At 36.2% G+C, this 15900-nt stretch overlaps 1 protein-coding gene across 2 annotated transcripts in view; it reads right to left on the minus strand.

The window, feature by feature from the left end:
- Nucleotides 1–5676: 5676 nt before the first annotated feature.
- Nucleotides 5677–15900, minus strand: part of CHD1 (chromodomain helicase DNA binding protein 1) — an 82452-nt gene continuing 72228 nt past the window's right edge. For both annotated transcript variants that reach the window (XM_075541311.1, XM_075541310.1), the window contains exons 32-36: nt 14580–14758; nt 10232–10328; nt 9505–9556; nt 8510–8720; nt 5677–7533 (exon numbers count right to left, since the gene is read on the minus strand). In XM_075541311.1, the coding sequence (XP_075397426.1) occupies nt 7206–7533; nt 8510–8720; nt 9505–9556; nt 10232–10328; nt 14580–14758 (867 nt within the window). In that variant the 3' untranslated portion in view covers nt 5677–7205. The remainder of the gene's footprint in view (nt 7534–8509; nt 8721–9504; nt 9557–10231; nt 10329–14579; nt 14759–15900) is intronic.

Genomic DNA, 15900 nt, shown 5'->3' on the forward strand with positions numbered 1-15900 from the left:
TAATAAATTACTACTACCAGAAAAAATTTGTCTTGGAAGTCCACAAGGGCAGTGATTTGACCTATAGGGCATTTAGGAGTTGCCGACTGATGGCAGTGAGTTCTTTTTCGGAGTTTACTAAGCACATCTGTGCTGACCAGAAGTGGGGCATGGAAAGAACATGGGGGAACTTTTGGAAGTGATGGAAATGCGGAAGTGATGGAAATGCTTTCAATTTGAAGTTGGCAGTTACACAACTACATTAATATGCGAAAACCCATAAAAGTATACACCTTCAAAGGGTGTGTGTAGTTTGTGTAAACATGACTCAAAATCTTTTTAATGCGAAAAGCAAGCATCAGTGAGAAGGGAATCTTTGCCAACTCATAAAATATTAGAAAATACAGCCTATATTATCTCTACAAGCTGTATTCTTCCCTCTGAAAATGAGTGTATCATACATGAGACAAATGAAAATATTACATATTTTCCTATTACATACCATTTGTTTGCAAAGTAGTCATTGAAATGATAGTCTATATATGCTACAGGAAATATTTCATGTGTATGAGAGCTTATTATTTATCAATGGAATAGTTATATTATTTAATAAACATTTAACCCCCTAGTAATAGGTTCATTTTTTTGTAACAAGACTTGGGAACTCTGCCGCCCAGTCACGTCTGACTCCTAGCTGACCCTATAGGAAAGAGGAGAGCTGCCTCTGTTTCAGAGACTGTGTATCTTCATGAGAATAGAAAGCCTCTACTTCTCCAATGGGGCAGCCCAACACATAGCCCACTCCACCACTGATGCCTCTAATACAACCTAAGTAAAAAAGTACTGCTACTGGGGCTCCAGTTAAAAAATGCTCAGGTTTATTCCAAACAAAACATGCTTAAACATGTCTTTGCAATCAGATATGCTATAGTTTATTGTGCTGACCTGGCTGATAAACACATGTGGGGTTAATTGAAGGGCGGGGGGATAAGTGGCTCGGTGAGCCTTGCTTTTCTAGTTCTTGGGTCTCTTGTTTTGTGATGTTCTGACCAGGGTGCAGCTGCCTTAGCCAGTTCCCAGCTTCAGCTGGCAAGGCTCACTTCCTACAAGACATCCCTGAGGAGAAACCACATGGACCTACCTCAATCCAGCCCTGGGTGCTGAAGCAGCCATGTGGAGATCCCTGCCAGTGGTGAGATGCTTACCCGTTCACTGACTTGGCTTTCCTCCTGCATTCGGCATCACTGCGTCTATTTTGTGAGCTGGAGGACTTTGTGGATTGGTGTCAGACCTATGGGTTAATGTTGGACTTGTGTGCTTGGGCAGCACTGGGTTGGGATGCTTTCTTGATGTGCACTTACCCTTTATATAAAACTGTGTTATACATGAGTTTCTGAGGATTTGTTTCTCTAAATTACTCAGACTAACACAGGATGCCTGCAGACAAGTTCTCCTAGTAATACACTGGTTTTAGCCTTGGGCCGTTAAAAAAAAAAAAGTCAGTCCATTCAAAAAATAGTGGCTAAGGGAATCTGCTAGCCAGTTAAATTCAAGACAGAGATCAGCTCAGCTCAGGTTATAATGGCTATTGGGGTTGGAAGCTTGAAAAGGAATGATTTTGATAAGATTTTCTCACAGGACCCAGGAAGATCACAAAGGCTTATTAGGAAGAATTTGTAAGAAAATTGAAAACAGCACTGATGAGAAAAAGGCCAGGGAAATTTTCCCCACCACAATGTACTTGTTCATTCATTGTGGGTAGTGAAGCCTATCCAAGAAATTCATGGGGAAACTTGACTACATCCACTCTATGTACTTAATCATACCCTTCCCTTCAGACTTTTTGTTCTGAAATCTAAATATTTGAAAAGCACATGATTTGCTATAACTTTTACTTTGGCATGGTACAAATCAAGAGTGCAGAAACCTTTGGAGAAAGGTTCGATAAAAACAGAGCCTTATGGACCTAAATGGAGGGTCACGTTGAGAACAGCTCACATTTTGATAGTTTCCATTATTAAAGGTTTCTATGATTTTGCAGCCAGTAACTTTGACTTACCCTTGTTTTTAGGTGATTATCAACCAGTCAAGTTCAATAGCTGGAAGACAATAAACTCTTCTAATCATTACCTGTGGGGGCATCAGGAAGTCTGTGGAAAAATTCCATTATCTTTTAGCTTCATTTTTCCATGAACTTTTTGAAGCGCCCTCATACCGATAAAGCATTCAAATGCTTCTAGTACTAAGTAATACATAAGGTAACAAAACAGTGGCCAGAGGGAGGGGCAGAGTGTTCTGGGAAAGACATCACAATACATTGACGAAGCACTGATTTAGATGATGGGGATACAGCAGAAAACAAAAGTCTTTGCTTTGTGGAACTTGTATTCTAGTTGCAGAGATGTAAGTGGTCAATGCTAGAAGACAATTTTGACCGTCTAAAACATGTGTACTCTATCATATACAATGAAGCAAGCTCTGTAAAATTCACTGGTAAGAGTACAGTAATGCCAGGTTTTGGGGTTTGTTGTTTTTTTTAGCACATAATCCAAGAAAAACAGATAAATCAGGATAAAAGTGAGAGACCCTAAGAATTTCCAAGTGTGGTTTTGCAAATTTTAGGCTTATATTCCTATTGGATATCTAAATAGAAATGAGTTCAGAGGTCAGAGCTAAAATATTCCACACACAAATGGAGAAGGAAAAATAGTAAATCGTTGGGCAAAAGAACAGAAATCAAGTCTTAGGAGTACAGAAAAGCACCGACGTTCCAGAATATAGCACACCTAGACTCAACATGACTAAAAAGCACCTGACGCAAATCCTGGCGCTTTCAAACACTATATATATGAGCTGGAAAAGAAGGAAGGGCAGAGAATAAATGCACTTGGTATATTCTCGAAGAATTTTGAATACACTGACTGCCAGAACCAATCTGTCTAGAAAGAGCTGGAATTCTCCTTAGAAGCAATGATTCCAAGTCTTTTATATCAGTTATTTTTGGACCATTCCCCAGAGGACACCATGCTTAGTAAAGCTGAGGGGCAGTTAGAGAGAGGAACCCTCAGTGAAGCAGTTGGCACAATGGCTGCAACACTGAGCTCACACACAACTGGCCATGTTCTACTGTTGTACCTGGGCTATGATTCACAACCAACTGACAGGACCTAATGAATTAACTGGATATAGTGACATGCAGACCCCCAAAGTCAAGATCCTAGAAATAAACACGGGGTGAAGAGAACGCCCCCCCTCCCCAAAAAGTGGCCATTTAGTTTTGCAACTTACTTTACATATTTGACCATTTATAGCAGCCCACAATATTACATTTCCTGCCAGATGTTATGAAAACCAATGGAATCCTCCTCCCCAGCTCCTTAGTTGTGTTTATACCTTATCAGTTTTAGAGTAATACAAAAGGTGTGGTGTAACATGGGATAAAAAGCATCTCATTCATTTGGGAGTTTGAAACTGTTGGACCATCTCCAAAAACATGAGGTTTTCATTTGAAATGAAAAAATAGCTAATGACCATTGACAGTAGGATGTCAAACACATAAAACTTCATTGCAAAATTTTATAGGTGCTTCCTAAAATATGAAAATCATTTTAAATTTGACTTTTCATCTGTTAATATATCTAAAATTTCCTGTCACTAGAACTTTCTCAATGAAAGAATCCAAAAGTTTCTAGTACTAAAATCAAGCCAATAGAGGTTGCTGACAAAAACGAAAATTAGCATACAGTTCTAAATTACTAGTCATTTCTAGGGCAAAAGTAATTCAATGGAATTTCCTCCCATTGGTGTTTTTAATGTAGAAGTTGAAACTTGGCTCTACAATAAATCTAATGTTCTATGATTTACCGTATATACTCGAGTATAAGCTGACCTGAATATCAGCAGAGGCAACTAATTTTAGCACTAAAACTGCATTAAAAATGTACTGAAAGGAGGGAGGGGGAAAAAAAAAAGAGGACCTGATGCAGAGGGCTTAAGTGGAGAGCAAAAGCTTTGAGCGTGATTAGGGCAAAGAATGTACGGATGTGCTTTATACAATTGATGTATGTATATGTGTGGATTGTGATAAGAGTTGTATGAGCTCCTAATAAAATGTAAAAAAAGAAAATGATTAGGGCAAAGAATGTACAGATATGCTTTATACAATTGATGTATGTATATGTATGGATTGTGATGAGTTGTATGAGCCCCTAATTAAATGTTTTTTTTAAAATGTACTGAAAAACGCAGCTTATACTTGAGTGTATACGGTATATGAATATGCCTAAACACACAAGTCAGTCTTTTAGAATTATTATTTGCATGAGGAAGTAGGTAACTACTTAAAATTTGAAATTACATTTACCAGTTCAGTTTTCGGATAGGTCTTTGAAAAAAGTTCTTAAATCAGTTGATTTTGCCAAACCCTCTTACCTGCTTAAAACTACATGGTTTCTACAGTCCAAAGATGATTACTAGTGGGAAACAAGAATAATGTGGTGCCAAGATAAAGAACTATTATGCTTTTATCCCTGGTGGTTCTGGGAAGGCTCATGAAAATGAACAGTAGTCTGTGTAAATCCGTACACACGTACTCAAGTCTTATTTAATCCACAAGAATAAGATTCACTAAAAAAGAAATTGTGAGGCTTGTCTCATTTCACTCTATCCCTCACTCTGAAATTATTGAAGCACTCCAACTCCTGCTCCAGTCTGGAAGCTTATTTTCTAACATATCCTACAACAAGAATATTTTGTTTAAAGCAAACAGGCCATTATTTTAAAAAGAATCATTTATTGTATATTATTAAAGAGGAGGGTTAATTGGTACAGTACTATGAATACTCTTATCCTTGAAAAATTAAACATAAATGTATAAAAATAGTGCAGAATGAGTATGTAAAAGTACAAAAAATAAGCTTACTTATAATGTTCCCTGTACACCTGTATTAATGTTCTCCTTGTGTCTTAATAAACTTATGGCTAGTTCCTTTTCTACATAATTGATGACTTCTCACAAATAATGAACATATTTTCCATAAATTAATTACAGTTTTAGATTTTCAATCAACTTAGCTCATCGGTTAAAATAATCAACTAAATGTAGCATTGCAAAGAGCCCAGTTAGACAAAAATACATAAATTTTTCATATTCTTCCAATTACAGGAGTCCACTCCTATGAAATTTTCAGTTTAGTATAAATATGCAGTTTAGTATAAAAATGCAGTAATATGGACCAACTACAAGGTGATGATTTAAAAAATGCCAACCCTGATTAGTGTTTTAAGACTTAAGTAATATTGTTTTTAGTCAAATGTTATCTTGTGAAATAATCATTTAAAGTGGAGAAACGTGAACAAGCTTAAGAAATGTGCAGCACTAAGTTATATCATCACCTTTATGTTTAATTATAAATTCGATATTTAGAAGCCGAGTTTTTCCCTCACATGTTATTTCATTAACCAGGAAAGAAACAGGTTGTCATTTTTTTCAGGGCAACTGTATCTAAGAGAGAGATTGCTGCCTTAAAAAAAATTAGAATTTTGTTTTGCACACGGTATATTTAAAAATACATTGCACCAATGGACAAGTTTTTGTAATTTGCTCCCATAGCTAATTAAGAGGGACACATTATAGGAATATACTCTTATACTCAAAATTTGTCAAAGTTAAAACTCAAAATTTGTTACATCACAATATACATCCAAGAATTTATTCCACATTCAAAAATCCCACCTTAATATAACAAAATAAAAATCTGTGAATATAAGACATTCAAAACAATATTTGTAGGAAGCCAAAGTCCAACGATTTATATTTTAAAAAAAGTGTTACTTCATTAGAAAGGTTCATAGTCTTTAAAACAGATTTAGCTGTCATGCTAGCACATTAAAATACTTAACTGCTTATCGAAAATTTTTTTTCTGGCAGCTAAATGCTATTTAAAAAAAAGGTTAAGTGCTGGAGGGAGTAAGAATGCAGCAGAAAGTTACAGGAGCCCGTATGTGTTTTCTTAAATTTAATTTGTTCATATATAAGGTTTTTATGTACAATCAGTGTGCACTCTAACAGTTTATATTAAAAGTCAATCAAGTTCATCTAAAAGGTTACCTGGCTGCATAGCACATTTGATTTGACATTGTTATTGCCCACATGAAAAGGAAAACAAGTAGATTTACAGTAACTTTTGGCTGTTTTGGATTCTGAGTGTTCGTACATCTACCTTTTAAACTAAATGCATCTGAAAAAAAATGTTTCCAGAGCATGCAGTTTAAATATTACATATAATATCTCACCATTTTATTACTACAAACACAGTATGACTAAAAAAAAAGGGAGGGACGTGTGGGGCATGTATCTAATAAAATATTCCATATAAAAAGAGGACCAATGGAGTTATGTAGCCCCTTTCCCATTTTTTTTAACATTCTAAACAATGATTCCATCAAGACATATCATTAAAAAGTGTTATTACACTGATTTTTTTTTTCTTTAAATGATAAGAAGGCCTGAGTTGGTAGGGAAAGGAACAGTCAAAAAAAGCCTGAGAAGGGTAGGGGAGTAAGGAAAGCTCATTTATTCTATTTACAATAATTTACAGTCTTTTTTGTTTGTTTGTAAAAATGCATAATAGATCACAAACAGAAAATTCCTGGCTATTTTACATATATAAGTACAGAATTTAAATATTCAAGCTTGTGGTGAAAAGCGGCAAGGTGGTCGCAGTGTACAATGTAAACAAGTAGCTTTGGAAAGTGAACAAAGTCCTTGAGTGTTTTTTCTTTATTAAGAAAAGAACTCTCTTTTATTCCTTCCTGAAACATGATCACAGGTCAGAGTGTACAGTTCATATAAGTTCATATACAAACATAATTTAAATGGAGGTCAGTCTAAAATTGCTGACTTAAAAACAGTTGTATCCAGCCTATACGGAAGGGCAGTGTTGAGGTCCCTGTAATAGTAAACATTTTCCATTTCTTTAAAAAATAAAAAAGGAAAAAAAGGAAAAAGTACTACAACATTTGTAGCACAGTGCAGCATAATCTTTAAATATAAAAATATTTTCTCTTCTATTGGGATAATAGACCTTGCATCCTGGAAAGAAGTAACAATACTGCTACTGATAGAAGATCTGTTTATATCTTTCAAGTCATGTAAGGCAATTACTGTGTTGGTTTATGACATATGGCTAAAAGAAAAGTCCAGAAAGATGAAGTACCAGTTTCTGTTATGTTTTCCGACTACTCCAGGTATGTTCCGGAGTACTTTTGTGTTCAACTGAGTGTTCAAATGGAGATCTGGAGCCATAAGGAGACCTTTGATCGAGTGGTGACCTAGGGCCACTACTGGAAGCTCTGTGGTCCATTTGCCAATCGGAATGATACCTATAATCCCTAGCTGATTTATGATGTGTATATTCAGAACTTGATCGGTGGTCTGAATGGGAGCGATGATCAGAATGGGTTCTATCTTTTACACTTCCTTCCAAATGTGACCTGTGCTCTCTACTCCTGTGATCATCCAGTTTCCTGTGTTTCTCTCTGTCGTTGTAGTACCTAATAAGAGAGAAATGAGCCAGCTTAGACCAATACTACAAATTACAAAATTTGAAAAATAATTCAAAGCAAAACACAAAAATCCATAAATAACCCTACAAATCCCTGGAAAGTATCTCTGTTGACAAACCTATCACAGTGAACGACACAGAGTAAGCACCTCTGGTGGCATCCATTTTCACATGCCCATACGGAAGTAGCTGCAACATTTTTTCTATTAAAAATTTCCTTGACTTTGACTAGCTCTAAGCCATAACTGAAATCATTTATAGATTACACATATGAACAAAGATGGCAGCTTATTGGGGTCTCTAAAATGCTTGCAGCCTGTGGCCCCTTCAAAAAAATACAAAGCACATCAGTTAATTGTTTGTTGTTGACAAAACACACCCATTATAAACAAATAGTGTTTTCTATGTCTCTTCTTTAAACTGCTCTGTAACTGAAGTGCTCAGTGTGACACAGTGCTTCCCAGGAAGAACCTACAGCAGTAAACACAATTAAAATTTGAACAAAAGTCTTATTCCTCTTTCCCAAGTTTGTTTTTAGTAACCATCAACAAAAATATTCCTTTACAATTTCATAATATATTCTTGCCATTAATATTTTCTAGTTACTTAGTATTCAAATGCTTTCTAACATGACTCCTCCCCTACGTACCCTATATACCCTTCTGTATACCATACAACTCAGATTTCAAATTCAGTTTAGCCTCAATGATAAGTGTTCACATAAATTATTTTTCCCTCATAAGTCAGAATTTTCCATACCAAATTGTAACCGCATCCTGCTCAGGTTTGAGTAGGTATTCTCCAAAATTCTCAATAATGAAACTTGAAAGTACTCTAGTTTCACATTAGACTTGTTTTGATTAAAGATTGAATTGCTAACGGGTCAAACACAGATCGCAAACACAACCAAAAGGAATAAAGACAGGTATAAAGGGGAGAATTTCAAGTTACTGTCATAACTTTACCTGTCTTGTTTATAGTGATCCCAATCACGATGATCTTTCCCATTACTGAAAGACGAATAAGGTCTTTTCCTGGAATCACTCTTTTTGTAAGCATCTCCCTGATGTCGGTCTTGATGGTGATCATGATACTGAGGTATCGGATGTCGGTCAGATGAGTAACTGTCCCTGCTGCTATCATCATGATTTGTAGTCTCCTTTAATCTTTCCACATCTGTTAGAGAACAAAAGCCCAACTTTTGTTAATGTCTTTTGAAAGTGGTAAAAGTAAATTTATGGCTAAATAACTTCAGTTTTGGCTGTTACCAAAATAAAGCAAAAACAAAAACTTGCTAAAACAAAGTCAAAGAAATGCATTCAAAACTCACTTCCATCGAGTCAAGTCTTACTATTTGCCGACAGAGGGCAGAATAGAACCGTCATGTGCATTTCCTCCAAGGCTAGAAATCTTTACAGCATCAAAAAGCCTCATCTTTCTCCTTCAGAGGAGCCACTGGTTTTGAACTGGTAAATTTTATCCACTTTAGATAATTTGCACCCTAACTCTTAAAAGTATGCCACCTGGACAAAAGCATTTAAAAACAGTCTTAAAAAGTAGCACGAAGGCTTAGAAAGGGTCGCTTGATTCTTAAAAAGTGAACTCAAAACAAAAAAAGTGAAGGCTCATAACTAAGTATTGGGCCCTTTCCTTCTTAGACTATGTATTTTTGTAGCTCTTGTAGGAAAAAATGCATTATTGTCCTAGATAAGAACAACAAAAAAGAATATCCACTTATAAGCACTCCACAATTGCTAGAAACTGAAAAATGCCCAAATAAATTATGGAAGTTTGAAAGGACTATTTATGATAAAAGATTTTATAATAGTTCTGTATCTTTAAGTAAAAACAACCTAATCTATGTAATAACTTGATTTCCTTAGAACAATCAAAAAGAGGGAGAAAAATCTATTACAAATATTTTATTCTCCAAAAACAATTAGTGAGTAGGATACCTTACCTGGATTTTTAATCGTGTGAGCATTCAAGTTGCTGTTCTGGTCACTGTTTTGCTAAAATTAAAGCGCACGTGTTAAGAACCTTTTATAATGGCTTTAAATACGCTTACAAAGCATAAAGTGTTTTAAAAAATCCGATCCCAAATAATGTCCTCATGTAAGTTTTTGAGTGTCTAAATCTATCTTTTGCTAACCTTTTTAGAGCACAATTGCAGTGCTTCATAATTGTTATATCTTATTTGAAAAAGTTTAGACAAACAAGTTGCAAAAATAGTACTTTCCATGAAGAATGGTGCTCAATTTGAAGTTGTCTACCATTTTCTCAAAACTGAGTTCATATTCATTTTTGGCAAGAACTTCATCCAAGTTTCTCAATGTTTCATCATGGGGGAGCTCATGATGTCAGCGTACTTTCCTAGTGACATTAACTTCAATGACTGGCATAATATGGCAGCCAAGTTTTCCTTTACCCTGTATAAGTTATTTTCCCCTATGTAATAAACATCTTGGAAGACATACTTCAAGATGACGCCAATTATCTTATGGGTTTTATCTATTAATTTTAGCTTCCACCAGGTCTTACATACAAGACATATGATTGTGTTATGCTTATGGTGATAAATCCTTAATTACATCTATATTTGTTAACTTAAATATTACTCTTTAAATTATTTTAAAATGTTTCATAATCTCAAAGAAATGAATTAAGAAAAAAATCCATTAATTTACCTGAGATTCCTGCCGTTTTTTAATAGCATGCTTATATAATTTGTGTAATTTTCTTGCATCAAATTCAGTAAACTTAGATACAAAAATCCATAAGTTTCTACAAGAAGAAAAGGCTTATTAGTTTGATAGATACCTGCCCCCCACATTTGAGTTTCTTGTCTACAAAGAAACAAGACTTTCATATATCCCAAATATTATCTTTGGAATGAAAATTAGTTCATCAAACTAATTTGAAATGAACCAGAGGATAAGCTAAACCAGAAGGCAGTGATCCTTGTGAATGAACTTGTGCATACAAGGAACAATGCATTTGAAGCAGAGATATGATCAGTCAATATGGATTAAGCTTGTGAAAGAATGATCCTATGTAATGCAATACAAAATTCTACGCCATTTTATCATGGGGAGGAGAGCAACATTGCCAGACCATCAACATGCCTGGTTTATCTAGACCGCTTTTCCCTTCCAACTAAGGTGTTCGTGACGGATCATAGTACTTTCGTAATACTGACTTGAGATACAGGGCTTGAAAACCTCTCAGTACAGCCTTTTTGGTAGCCACTGACACTGACACTTGAGTTGAAATCTTATCTGCCATTGCTGAAGTTAAATATTAACATTTTCCCCAGAAACTATTGTATGTTCAAGTATAAATTAGTAAATCACAAAGGAGTTAGTAATTTTTAGAAAGAAAAAAAAAACTAGGCTGCGAAACGGTTTTTGAAAGCTATCATATATCTCAACATCTGATGCAACAGTGATGATGCTCATGGCTCTGTGATGGGCTTCAAAATGAAATCAAGTTTCGTATATCACCCCGCCCCCAAATCCTAAGCATGAACATCATTAACTAGAAGTTCCTATATTTTTCTTACAATATAAAATTTATATTCAGTGAAATATTCATCAGTTCTGCATTCATGGTTCTGTACATGAATATACTGTCTAACCAAAACTGATTTGATGGTCTCTTCCCACTTGTTAATTTCTTAAATAAATGTCTAAGTTCTCTTTCCAATGGATTACAGTATTGTAGGTACGGTAAGCCATCGTCAAAAATCTGACAACCAGATTCCACTGCCCTTGCAATCAACTACTGAATGAAAATAGTTCATATAAATTATGGAAGGCAATTTTAAAGAATTAAAGTGCCCGTATTGCCATAAGTTTTTACATATAAAAAGGTCAGTCTGAAAACTGTTTTAAAAAACTCAAAAAGACCTTTGGTTAAATAGAGTGACCAAATGTGTTTTCTTCCCTGCTTTGTTCACCACACCAAATCAAACGTTTTAGTCGACACATTCCAATCACCTACCTTTTGAATGCTATTGAGTTCGAGGAACAAAGCAGCCTGAAGGGCTGTGGGACAGATGTGATAAGGTTCCTCAACCACCGTGCTGGATGAGCAACTGACAGAGTGAGCAGGTGCTCTGCTGTGATGGGGGAAAACTGCTCACAACTCTCTTGGTCTCTTAATAGTTTTCCATTGTTTTAAAATATCTTCCCATGATCATCCTGTGTCCTGTGCTTTAACCTCCCTGGCGGTCTAATTATGTCAGTAATTTTGTACCCAAATTCTTGTTTGTGAAGTGAAAAAATTGCATAATCAGGGAAAAATCTGTATTCTGACATGACGGTACCAAAAAATGGAGTTGCAAGTAATTTATCGGTGGTCCTATACCATTTCTGCAGGGGTTTCCCCACCACTCCCTGAAGTATTATTAGGCCCAGAAATTTCCAAATGTCATCTTTGGTCACTGGTTCCCACTTTCTGCTTCTGAAAAATTTATGAAGCAGAGTAACGGATTGTTTGCTCTTTGTATCGGTTTGCCGCCGTAACAATTTTTTCAATGAGCTCATCCATCAGTAATAATTGGAGGCACATCAAAGTGTTGTTGTGGTCGAAGTCTACTCTCATACCAGGTGCTCCAGTAAACGGCTAGCTTGGGGGAGCGGCCTGATCCATACCGCAGACAACAGAGCACAAAGTTCGCACATCACTGAAGCGGAATCATCACTGTCGTCACTTATCTGGTCAGTGTCAGATGATGAATTTCCCCATGCACTGCAATCACTCAATTCTGTGAGTAATTCTAAGGCACTGTCGCTGTCATTTATCTAGTCTAAGACTCCTTGTGTGATAAAGTGACACTTTTTGATGCCAGGGACAAAAAATTTCCAGGCAAATTTTTTCCAAATGACCGTAAAAGGGCAGGCAGGGTCCTGGAGACTGATCTAGGGACAAATCTGAGGTGATCTGCTTTGATACAATGTAATCCTCACAGGTTACACTGTATCAGTTTGTGTGTGTGTGTGTGTGTGTGTGTGTGCGCGTCTCTTTTAGATTTGCAGTTTTGCATTTCTGGGCCAGTTCCGCCCTGTGAAGTGACACTGCACGCAGAGAACAGAATGGAACAGAAGGGTCGCTCTGCAATCACAGCAGAGGACATGGCTGGACCGGGGAGCAGTTAAGGGATGGCTCTGCAGTGCAATCCCGAGTGTGGCTCAGGGTTACCGCATCTGACAGTACACATTTACCCCGACCACACTCGGGGTGACCGCCAGGGAGGTTAACCTTCTGCGTTAACCTCTCTACCTAAAATTTAACTGTCTCAATAGAGTCCCTCGTATGTCACTATTCTGATTGGACCTCAAGATTTATGCCTCGTTAGGATTCACTGCATATTGTTGTCTTTATTAGCTACCTTCTTACGTAAAGGACTAATGTAAAGATCAGTTCTTCCAACCAATTTCTAAGTAACTTATTTGGCATCGTTCTGCTCAAAAGTTCAGAGTCCAAAATAATCCTTTAAAATGGAAGATTCAAAGCCACGTGAGACCTCAACTGCAGTAGCTGGCACATCAATGCTAACTCTACAGTCTTCTTCCATCAGTTTCTTTCGCGGAATTTGACAGTCTTCCCTTTCAATGAACATCTTTATAGTTTTTCTGACCTGCCTTAAAACACTGGGTTCATCTACAAACTGTTGTTTTACGTGGCGCAGCCTTGCCACGAACTTGTTGCAGAGCTCCAATAATTTGGGAAGACATTCATGAGTTTTACAAAAAATCATTAGCTCTCATGTCAAAATGATTTTAATGGCACAAAATACTTTTATTGCAAGCATGCTATTGACACTAAGACAAGTATATTACTGATAATTAATCAGCTGTGCAACCCTACCCTTAATATCAATGTCAGTTTCTCATCACTGCAAATGGAAACCTCCTAAGTGATAACCATCCGATGCCCCTGTCTCTCCACCCGACAACCACTAAAAACATTTTATCTCGGGGGTAGAGTGGCGGACACTAGAACAGACTAGGATGATATACATGCAACCCATTTTAAAAGCAATTTAACATTGGACGTGTACGATGTGTGAATACCAGATCAAGAAGACTACTAATTAAAAAAATAAGTCAATCATTTGGAAATGACTATCAATAATGGTTGTGCAGCCCGTAGAGTATAATCAATGACACTGAATTATACAAGTAAAAGTTGTGGAATTGGAGAATACTCTGTTGGGTATATTTTTGCCACAATTGGGGGAAAAAAGTATACAAATGAGGAGTACAAGGAAGAAAATGTTCTAGAATTTCATATGGTGACAACTGTACAACTCGTCTTGCTATGATTGAATTATAAAATGTGGATAAAATGCTAATAGAATTGCTTTTAAAACCATTTTTGGATCTCGCTATACATGCCTCATACATTATCTGTCCTTTTTCAGTTCTCTATGCGACTATGACCAGAGGTCTTTGTTTCCTCGTGTTCGTATGTTTAATAAATGCAGCTTTGTTCTTTGAAGGGGACTTTCGGCACTTCAATAATTCCTAATACAGAAGAATTTTTTCTTTGCTTCAGTCTTTTTTTTCTTTTTAAAAAATAATCCTGGAGACAGCACTCAGACTAGGCAAAAACAATTCTGTTTTCAGAATATTCTTCAGTTGATTCTTTTTTTTTACTTTGCCTCTGTCTGAGGGAATCATATATTCATTTCACAAATGACCACTGAGAAGAAATTACAATAAATTTAGAAAATAAAATGTAAGTTGAATTTTAATGAGAAAGCTTTTACTAATTAGCAGAGATAATCATACGATAGCCTATCACAGTGTGATTATGATGTAAATAAGTAACCATTTGTGAATAAGTAATAACTCATAAATAAAAAGTTTCAAGATTAAAGTGAAAACAATTAAGATAACTTTCCCAGGTCACGTCTTTCAATAATATTTTACTATCTATACTTCAGAATGAGCAACACAAGCTAAACTACAAGGGAAAAGTGTTAGAAAATTACAGTCACAGAAACACTTCTTGAAAAGCACCACTTACTTTCTCCATTGCTTAATTTGGTCTGGGTTTGTATATTCTGTCAAACACTCTGTGATATGGTCACCAATTTTTATTAGACACTGTCGAGTATGTTCCAGTTGTTCTCTTTCGGAAAGACCTTTCTCGGGCCTATCCAGTTGTTTCAAAGCTGCTTTAACGGGTCTCATTCTTTCTTTACACTTTAAGGGAGAAAGTAAGAATATCAATAAATACATATAGAAAAACCTAAATTCAGTTAGGGTTTACCGCTTTCAATGATATCTGAGTAAACGTATTGCATCGGGTGATTCAAAATAAGCAATACATGTCACCTCACAGCTCGTAAATATGTCTGTTGTTAGTTGCAACTAATTCAGGGGGACTCTGTGTCCAACAGGAGAAAACATTGCCTGTCAGACCATCTTTCCCCATATGGTTTTCACCAGCTGCTTGTGGGAGGTAGATCATCATCTTAGTCTGGAAGCGCCCCTGAAGTTTGTTTCACTTCACAGCAATATATAATCTTCCACTGAAAACAGGCAACGGCTCCATCTGAGGGGCACTGACTTTCTTTTCTCTCTGATGGAAGGTTAAGAATTTGAATTCTATCACTTAGCTATCATTTCAATCTCTCAACCACAGCACCCTCTCTATTCTTTTCAGAGTTGTAGAAAAGACAACCTTTTAGAATAAAATTTAAAACCAGATTTTGTGTCGATTTACCATATCAATCTTTGTGAAAATTTAAATAAAAACTTGGGTTTTTCTTCTTCCCCCAAAAACTTCCTTATATGCTTTTGGAGAATATAAGAATTTTGTGTACACAAATGGTTAAGCATTTTGCTACAAGCTGAAAGGCTGGCAGTTCAAACTCACCCCAGAAAGCTTCAGAACACAGGTTCAGTCTTAAATCCCTCATGGAACAGATCTACTCTACACACACGGGTCACCATGCCATCAGAACTGACTCAATGGCAACTAACAAAAATAACTTCACATACGGTAGCATTCCATTCTAAGCATTCTTAAACACATAATCTAAAAAGATGGCAAAGTATTTTCAGAGTACAATTTCGTACCTTATATTAATACACAAAATTAATGTTTAATATTTTATAACAAAATATACTAGTAAATACTATTAATATGTTGTTGTTATTAGGGGCCACAGAGTTGGCTCCAACCCACAGCAGCCCTATGCATGAGAGAATGCAACACTGCACAATCCTATGCCATCCTCTACCTGTTCCTAAGCTTGAGCCCATTGATGCAGGCACTGTATCCGTCAATCCACCTCACTGAGGGCCTTCCTCTTTTTCACTGTTCCCCCAATTTAACCAAA

This window comes from Tenrec ecaudatus, chromosome 2 (genome assembly GCF_050624435.1).
Source record: "Tenrec ecaudatus isolate mTenEca1 chromosome 2, mTenEca1.hap1, whole genome shotgun sequence".
In the NCBI taxonomy this organism is placed as follows: Eukaryota; Metazoa; Chordata; class Mammalia; order Afrosoricida; family Tenrecidae; genus Tenrec; species Tenrec ecaudatus.